The 9,813-nt window shown below is 45.9% G+C and overlaps 1 protein-coding gene across 1 annotated transcript in view; it reads right to left on the reverse strand.

Annotated features, from left to right (window-relative positions):
- Window positions 1-9,813, reverse strand: part of LOC107297407 (KAT8 regulatory NSL complex subunit 1-like) — a gene marked incomplete at its 5' end in the record, with an annotated part of 64,354 nt that overhangs the window by 5,058 nt on the left and 49,483 nt on the right. Inside the window, one exon of the mRNA XM_015826775.1 lies at window positions 2,239-2,351. Within this exon, the coding sequence (XP_015682261.1) occupies window positions 2,239-2,351 (113 nt within the window). The remainder of the gene's footprint in view (window positions 1-2,238; window positions 2,352-9,813) is intronic.

A 9,813-nucleotide genomic window follows, 5' to 3' on the forward strand; every position in this document is an offset into this window, starting at 1 on the left:
CCCTGCACTGTGAATGTTTACATGTTATGTTCAATTAAACCATGGCAACATGTAATGTTTGTGTATTATTATTTTCAGCAGACTGTGTTTTTCTATTGTTGTGACTTAGATGACGTTCAGAGCACATTTTATGACCAATTCATGCAAAACTCCGCGTTATCCCAAGGGGTTCACATACTTTTTCTTGCAACTGTATGTTGTTCATAGTATGTTTAGGTGTGCGTCATGTATGTGTTTCACTTTGAGAGCAGGCAACTAAATTTCATTTTTGATGTGTGCCATTGTGCCCACAGTATAAAAATGACAATAAAGGTTATCTTATCTTATCTTATTTTTTCCCTTTGTGTAAAGACAGATGCAAAAAACCGAGTTAAATAGTTCTGCTTTCTCCTTGTTGCTTGTCATCTTCTTGACACTTTCTCCCACTAATGGACCAATAATTTCCTTAACGTTTTTCTTGTTTTTTACATGTTGAAAGAAGCTTTTTTTGTTATTTTTGACTTCTGTTGCAAGCCTTATTTCATTTTGAGCCTTAGCTTTCCTCACTTCATCTTTGCAGACTTGGGCTATTTGCTGATATTCTGCCTTAGTTATATGTCCCTCTTTCTACTTTTTATACTTGTCCTTTTTGTCTTTCAATTTATCAGAGAGTTCTTTATGCAGCCATGCTGGTTTCTTTTGAGAGCTGTTATTTTTCTTCTTCGTTGGTATTATGCTAGACTGGGCTTTTATAATCTCTTTTCAAAATTTCCCAAACTTCTTGAGTTGTTTTCCCCTTGAGCAGGCATGTCAAACTCGTGATGTCACGCGATATATCACAACTTTTTCCCCATTGCCGGCAATGGGGTGGGCGTGGTTTTGGCGTGACGCATCCGGCCCGTGGGCCAGCAGTTTGACATGCCTGCCCTTGAGGATTCTCATCCATGGAATTCTTCCCAAGCCCTCTCTTAGTTTATTGAAATTAGCTCTCTTAAAGTCCAAGACTCTAGTTTGACTATGTTCTATTGCTTGTGCTTGCATTATGTTGAATTCTAATATTCACTCCCCCCCAAAGTTCCTGTGGCTTCAACACCTTCATCATTTCATCTCTGTTAGTGAGAATTAAGTCCAATATGGCTGATCCCCTAGTTCCCTTCTCTACTTTTTGGGAGACAAAGTTGTCTGCTAGGTTTTCCTGTCTAGTGAGTCTCACCAACTGTTTTTCAGAGGTTCTCAGAAATTTCCTTTGTTTGAGCCATGAAATGACTATTTTGAAGATCAGACTTTGATAGTAAATACCCATAATTCTGTTCCTTAAATAAGGCAGGACCTCCCACCCTCACACCTGATTGTCACCCTATTGATTGAAACACTTGACTCTAATTTCTCCTCCAAATGAACTGATAATCCTAAAGGTTCACGTACTTCTACCACACATAGATATGTAGCTTTGAATCATTTTCCTCAATAAACAGGTATACTGTTCTTAACTCATTTAATTGGGGTTTCTTTATATAATTTTAGGACTTGTATGGAGAACAGATCATAGAAGAGAATATTTGTAGCTCAGGTTTGAACTGTGGGGTCCTTAGTGCTCTCCGACCTTGGTGGTTTTCTTGCAGACGTTTCCTTACCAAACTAGGTAACATCATCAGTGCTAGACAGAAACATCTGCAAGAAAACCACCAAGGTTGGAGAGCACCAAGGACCCCACAGAACAGATTTTAGGTCGTCTTTATGCAGAAATATTGAAAATTCAAAGGGGTTCACAAACTGTTAAGCACCAGTGCACATGAAACAAAAAGCTGCTGAGACATCTTTTCTCTATCCCAACTTCCATTTCCCATTTTTTTCTACTGCTGTTGTCCTTCACTGAAGTTCAGACTGTAAACTTCTTGGGACAGGGATCCATCCTATTATACTTCATAGCAGATGGAATTCCCAAGTTATGTAAAATTGTAAAGCTTCTGAACTATTCCTGGAAAACAATGCCCCCAGATGTTAGTGGCACTCATAGAGATGCAGATCAACTTCATTTACTGAATGATGTCTTGTTCACCAGCACAAGCAACTTTAACACCAGGCGACACTTCTCTGCAACCTCCCATTATTCATGCCCAAATGAACTTTGGAACACTTCACAACACAACAGGGATATTGTCTTTGTGGCAATGCTGCTGAAAAGTTAACAGCAGGTGCTTATCATGGAAGCATTTGGGCTGCTAAGCACTCTGCTGCTGAAGCAGCAGGCAACCTTACCTGCTACCTCGCCGCTGTGGTGGCATATTTGTGTTCCATAGCCACCTGGCTCGCTCCATTTCCTCACACCTAGCATGGAGAGTGGCAAAGGCTGCATCAGACATATTCTCTATCTGGAAAAACAATGAAAGAAGATTAGGACTGGAATAGTCACTGAAGCTTTGCTGACTTGTCCTACTGAAGCACTCCATAAAGAGGTCAGACAGCTGTCCAAGAACAGCAGTTGTTTTTTCATCACAGGCCTTCCTTATTCACTTCCGACTCTGATTATCCAGTTACCCACCTTTACATGTAAGGAACTTGAAATGCATGACTAGCCATAAAGCAAACGTTATTTTCTTTCTTGAGGAATTAATGAAGTACAGGGCAAGAAGACTCTTGCAATGTTTTGAGTCTCTTTCTTCCTTTGGAAATATAGTGTTAACTAGCTTTCTACAGTAGCTGAGCCTCACATTGGCTGGGCACGCTTGTCAGCAGCTGGAGTTTGAACAGTTGTTGAACGAACGGCCATTAAGTCAAGGACTCCTTGTATTATACAGATGAGCTTGAAATCCCACCTTTACCTGGCTGAGATAGGTTACAACCAAAAAATAAAAAATTCAGGACTGTAATCCTTTAGATTCCACCCCACAGGAGTGCTTTGCAGCATTCATGGGCATGTGTCTGCAACTACCTTCAAGCAACTTTGTGATCACAAAAAAAGACACAACTGCTTTAAGGAGTTGCAAACAGAAGCCACTTTTGTGCCCCCACATCTTTTTGGAATTTGCAAGTCTTTAAAGGAAGTGTTTCAGTGTGTATCCCCTAAGAATAACTATATCAAGTTTGAATACCAAAAGGTAACAAAATTGAGATTTTAGACTTCAATTCTCTAGCAGCAGAAGAGAATGATAAAAATTCAATTTGGTTACAACTAAACTATTAAGAGAACTCAAGGAGAAGGTATTTTATACATTTCTGGTTCAAATAAATCTCCATGCAACTACAGTAGCCTTCTCCAACCTGGCATCCTCTGCCTATGTGGATCTTTAACTCCCACGTATCTCAGTGACAGCCAGCTGAGAATTTGTATGATTTCCTGAGGAAGGTTCAATTTCCTAAGATGTGGACAAAACTGAGCTTTTGTGATAGCCCCTTTGGAAGCCTGTTTGGAGGAGGAGGAGGAGCTGGAACCAAGACCATCCGATGGGGATGGCATGTCTCCCCAGGAATGTCTGGAGAGCCCAGGGTCTGAGGACAACACAGCCCCAGGCCCATCCAGCATTAGAGGAAGCGGTCAACTGGACAGGGAGCTGCCTGCCCAAAAGCAGAGGAGGATCGACTGCTGACAGACAGTGGTGATGAAAGGCAACAGATCCCCTCTAACGAGGAACAGCTGACTTGCCCACCTGATCCACAGGCATGAGTGAAGGGAAGCACAGAGGTGGTCTGTGAGGCTGCTTAGGAGGAAGCAGTCCCACACCACCTCACAAGGAACACCTGGCTTGGGGTGATTTAGCCAGCTGTAGGGTGCATTTGTCAGGAACAAACATTTGTTTCAGCATGCATTTCCTCAGCCCTCGTAAACCCTGCTTCGTGGACTTCGGATTGTGTTTCAGCCTTGTGGATTTCAGACCCTGCTTTGTGGACTCTGAACCTTGTTTGTGGACTTTGAACCTCCTTGCCTTGTGGATCAGCTCTGGTGACTGTTGGACCTAGTTTGCGGGACTGGGTTGCACTGACTGTGGGTGGCTGCCTTTGGGGAATATTGGGGTGGAGCTTTACTGGCATCGTTGGAGAGCGTCTATTGTGGTATACAGGTAGTCCTTGACTTACAATAGTTCATTTAGTGACCATTCAAAGTTACAACGGCACTTGAAAAATGTGACTTATGATCGTTGTTCACAGTTACGATCTTTGTAGCATCCCCATAATCATGTGATCAAAATTCAGACGCTTGATAACTGGTTCATATTTATGACCGTTGCTGTGTCCCAGGGTCATGTGATCCCCTTTTGTGACAAGTAAAGTCAATGGGGAGCCAGTTTCTTTTAACAACCGGGTTATTAACTTATCAACTGCAGCAATTCATTTAACAACTGTGGCAAGGAAAGGCCGTAAATTGGGACAAAACTCAATTAACAAATGTCTCCCTTAACAACAGAAATTTTGGGCTCAATTGTGGTCATAAGTCGAGGACTACCTGTAGCTGTGCAATAAACAGACTTTATTGGTATGTGCACCTGCCAGTGTGACCCGGGTTGGAACAGCTTCTGATGGCATAGTTACATGAACTGTCAAAGAATAATGGCAAAATCCAATGCATGGACAACTTTGTCATAATCAGTCTACCATTATATAAACAACACAATCACCTTTTTCCAGGGAAAAACTGTAATTGCTTTGAGAGTGGCTATTTCAGTTGTAGTCTGAATTCAATTTTTTTCTTCCATTCAATCATGTTGGGAGACTACCTGGACAAGTCCCTGCAATTCCCTTGGCAAGGTTTTTGAGAAGTGATTTGCCATTGCCTCCTTCGTAGGGCTGAAAGTGACTGGCCAAAGATCACCCAGCTGGTTTTGGGCCCAAGATGGGACTAGAACTCGCCGTCACCTGGTTTCTAGCCTGATGCCTTAATCATTACACCAAACTGGCTCTCTGAATTCTAATTACCCTCTAAGCAATGCTGGAACTATGGTTTCCTCAACAGAGAAGACCCATTTAAATTATATGATAGCACAAAAAGGCCAACTCAGATCAGCTTCTTATAATCTGATATTGGAGCACATGACAAGCTCTTCTGTGTAAGAGGAGAGCAGAAAATCCTCCACATGAAAATGCTCTGGCTACTTTCATGCCATCTTGATTTAGAACACAACTTTCCACAGAGTCAGAGAGAAGAACAGATCACAACACAGCTCTTACAAATAATCTACTCATATGATTCCCATTTGTTGAAACATGGAGGGTCTTTGCTCTCTAATCTAATAAGTAGGAACCTCCAATGGGCAATGCTAACCTAGCCTTACAGATACCAAGTTTCCAAAAACTGGGTCTGTCTATCTTCCTCATTAGCTACTTAGATACAACTCAGTGGCAGGCTGAAAATCCTTCCAGGGATAACTGATGCAGCAATTTTTTAAAGTTTGCTTATTAACTGCAGTAGGAAAATTGCCTGTGACAGAGGCTGGGCAAGGAAAAAGAAAACAGATCTGTTCACTGCTTAGCTCAAGTAAAGAAACATTGGTCCATGGTGATCTCAACTTGTCTGGGTTTGTATAAAGCAAAACAAATGTCCCCTAACGTCACTGATCCATCAGCCCTGGAAAATATAAATATGCTGCTGAGCTCTACACCAAATAAACAAGATTTCCCTTTCCAAAGTGTGAGGCAGCCTCCCACCTTGAGATAGTTATTGAGAGGTACTTAGGTGTTGCCTAGAAACCTACTAATACCTGTAAAATAGGGTGTAGCAGAGTATGAGATTTTCATTTAAAAGCATGGTGAGATGTAACACTAATTTGACAGCTGTTTTATTCTTAGTGCATAACAAGTAACAGCTTGTTGCCTTCTCCATTGAAGGTTACCCCTCTCTCTCAACTTTGGCCTTACTAGAAAGACAGCTAACATAGCCAAACTCATCATGATGCTAATGCCACAATCCTACTTTTGCAACTTATAGTATGCCTGGCTGCATGCCTCAGCCCACATAACTCTCTTCTGGTAGTACTTTTGAAAAACACAGTCACACTTTCTCCAAGCTAAATATTACAAAATTCCAGGGTCTCTTTCTGCCCTTCCCTCCCCATTTGTCAAGCATTATTTGCTGGATGTAAAGAAACCTGGACCTTGAATGCTGTTTCAGATATTGGGGATTTAAAATTATTTTTGGCGTGCCCTTTCTGAGACAACTGGCAGGAATCTCACTTGAGACTTTTTTTGGCTATTGTATAGTGGCAAGCAGTATATCCCCAAATATCTCACCAGATTCCAAAGGAATGGTTATCACTTTCTAGTGCATTACTTTTTTTGGTGCATTCTTGACATAGCTGAAAAAGCCCCTGCTCTGTGAGCTGCACTGGTTGTCAGTGAGCTTCCAGGCACAATTCAAGGTGCTGGTTATTACCTATACAGGTATTTCTCAATTTACAATGGTAACTGGGACCAGAATTTCCATCAGTAAGCAATGTGGTCATTAGGTGAAACATTACATGACCACATCACCTCGTGATGGCAACCCTAGCACTCCCTATTACTGTTAATTGAATCCCACCTTTGTTAGGCACTCCTCAGAGGTAGCCTCAGGGCTCAAATAGAGGCCCAGAGCTTTCAGCTGCCCCGCTCCGCCCCTGGGCCTCAACTTCAACCACAGCACAGCCACAGAATGCTGCTTCAAGTCCTATGCCATGGCCAGCCACTCCAATGCTACAGCATAAAGCACCCACCAATCTGCATTCTGCAGGCCCTGCTGTGCCCAGCTGACCTTAGCCATCTTCTTGCTGCTGCTGCTAAGGTACACCTGGTCTGGCCCTAGGTGAGGCAGTTGCTGGCCATTCCAGGCCTTCTTCCCAAGGCTGTTTGTGTTGTTCTAATAGTGGTCCGTGCTCTCGTGCTATTTTAGAAAGTCTCCAGAAAGCTTCTGAGGCCTTCTGAAGGATTGCAAGAAAGGGGCATGCTAATTGGAGAACAGTGCATGTGGCCTCAAGAAATAGAACAGGAACAGCCACCAGCTGCCTCGTATATGGCCAGACTGGGCATGCGTCAGCAGTGGAAGACAGGTAATATCAGCTGAGGGTGGCAGGGCCTGTGGAGTGCAGGGGGATGATTTTGCACTGTGGCACTCGGAGAATTGAGGCAGCATTCGTTAGTGGTTAGCGCTGCTGTAACTTCAAACAGTTGCTGAAGAAATGGTCATAATTCAAGGACTACCTATAAAACCCTTAATGGTACAAGGCTGGGTTATTTGAAGGACTGTCATGGTCTCTCCCTATCTGGTAGCTTCGGGCAGAATTGGAATGCTATGGGTCCCATAAAATGCTACCTAGAGGGACCCAAAAATTTGACTTGTCATGGTACCTGCCTCTGGCATAGCATCCTACTAGAAATCCATGTGTCTCCCATTCTAGCATGGAATGGGACAATTGATTGCGGTAACATTGCTGCGCCCACCTCATCGCAGCCAACCTATCGCGGGCATTCATTCTCAGCTGGTCCTTCATCAGCCCTCCTGCCCTGCCACTTGTCCCCCATCCTCTCCCCCCTGCTGCATGGCCACGGACTATAAGGGGAAGGGGAGAGGGTGAACTGGGAAGGAAGAGGAGGAAGGGGTAAAGGGAAAGAAAGCTGGGCTGAGCTGCCCACCTCTGCCCGTGGAAGGGAGAAAGAGGCAGGTGTCCTAGTGTCTGCTGCCTCTCCCCCCTGTTCTATCCCAGCCTATTGCCATCCTTGTTAGAGGCACAAGGACCAAACCCCTGCTGATACAATAGGCTGGAGACTTTAAAACAAAACAAAATCCCTTTTATTTGGGTGACAAACCTGTCAATAAGTCCAAAACACAAACAGCAAAACTCAAGTCCAAAGGAAGGAAATAGTCCACAGGAACACGTTGCAAACAANCCCTCTGACCCTGACGGCCCCTCAAAGGCCTCCTCCACCTCCTCCTCAGATTCCTCAGACTCAGCTGTTGGGAACACAGGCTGGCACGGAATCACAACACTATCCCGCACCGCAGGGCCCTTCCCCCGGGTCTGCCGATCCGGATGCGGTCGGGATGGGAATTGGTCATGAAAGGCGGTCACCAAAGCAGGAGCATGAAGAGTGGTCGCATCCTCCCAGGTGAACTCCTCCGGTCCGTAACCTTTCCATTCAATCAGATACTGGAAGCGACCTTTCACCCAACGGGAGTCCCGAATGCTGGCAACCTCGTACTCGGGAGCACTGTCTCCATCACGTTGTTCTGGTGGGGGAGGTTCGGCTCGGCGGAGTGGACACGCCGGTTGCTCAGGGACCAACAACAGCGGTGAAAGACCGGATGTACCCGCATGGAACGTGGCAGAGTTAAGCGATAGGCGACCGGATTGATGACAGCCTCGATGGGGAACGGTCCTACATATCGGTGGTCTAATTTCTTGACTGACCGGGTGGACGGTAGGTTCCTGGTGGACAGCCATACCCAGTCTCCCACCGATAGTGGAGGTGTATCCCACCTCGACCGATCAGCAAACCTTTTGTAGTCAGCCTTGACCTTCTCCAACTGTCGCTGCACCAATCGATGGATCGCCTATAACTCTGCCATGTAGTCATTCGCTGGTGGTCCCGGTGCGTCTAATGGGGAAAGAGGGAAAAACCGAGGGTGATAGCCCACATTGGCTAAGAATGGGGTCATCTGCATGGAGGTGTGCTGAGAGTTATTGAACGCAAACTCAGCCACCGCCAGATAGTCCACCCAATTGTTCTGCTGCTGATTGACATAGCAGCGCAGATATTGCTCCAGGATCCCGATGACCTTTTCGGTTCCTCAGTCAGTTTGGGGATGATGTGCAGACGAGAGGCAGATCTTGACATCCAATGCCTGCATCAACCCCTGCCAGAAACGGGCTGTGAACTGGGCCCCTCTATCGGACACAACCCTATCAGGAAGACCATGCAGCCGGAAAACCTGCTGGATGAACATGTGACCGGTGGCGCGGGCAGATGGCAAGCCACGGCATGGGATGAAATGCGCCATCTTGGTCAGCATGTCCACCACCACGAACACCGTCGTGAATCCAGACGACGGGGGTAAGTCCGTCAGGAAGTCCATGGACACAGCCCCCCAGGGTCTTTTGGGTGTCGGCAAGGGCTGCAGTAGTTCGGGTGGGGCCCCTGTCGCTGACTTGGCCTGCCTACATCAGATACAAGACGAGACGTAGGTCTGGACGTCGTGTCGGACTCAGGGCCACCAGAAGGTACGGGAGACCAAGTTCAGGGTCTTACCTCGCAAAGAGAGACCACCGGATCTGGCGTTGGTTCAATTTCCGAGCGATCTGCAGGCTCTCCAAATTCTTATGGTCCGTCCGGACCTCGATTTGATGATGCGCCCCTTCCAGATGATGCCTCCAGGCCTCGAATGCCACTTTAATGGCCAATAGCTCCTTCTCCCAGATGGTATAGTTGCGCTCCGCCGGATTCAATTTCCGTGAATAGTATGCGCAAGGGAAGAGGGCACCGCCAGTCGTCGTCGCCTGGAGTAACACCGCCCCAATGGCAATGTCGGAGGCATCCGCCTCCATGACAAATGGCCGTTGCGGGTCAGGATGCTTCAGGATGGGCTCCTTCATGAAGGCTTCCTTCAAAGCCTGGAAAGCCCGTTGTTCTGGAGCGTCCCACTGGAACCGAGTCTTTTTCTGCAGGAGCCAAGTAAGGGGGGCTGTCATGGTAGCAAACCCGGGGATGAAAGTCCGGTAATAGTTGGCGAACCCAAGAAGTCGCTGGACATCCTTCACACGACGTGGGGGTTGCCAACTCTGCAAAGACTCAACTTTACTCGGCTCCATGGCGATGCCCTCAGGAGAAATACAGTGACCCAAGAACTCTATAGTCGTCTTGTAGAACTGA

This window comes from Protobothrops mucrosquamatus, unplaced genomic scaffold (assembly GCF_001527695.2).
Source record: "Protobothrops mucrosquamatus isolate PMUCROS unplaced genomic scaffold, P.Mucros_1.0 scaffold3292, whole genome shotgun sequence".
NCBI classification, from domain to species: Eukaryota; Metazoa; Chordata; class Lepidosauria; order Squamata; family Viperidae; genus Protobothrops; species Protobothrops mucrosquamatus.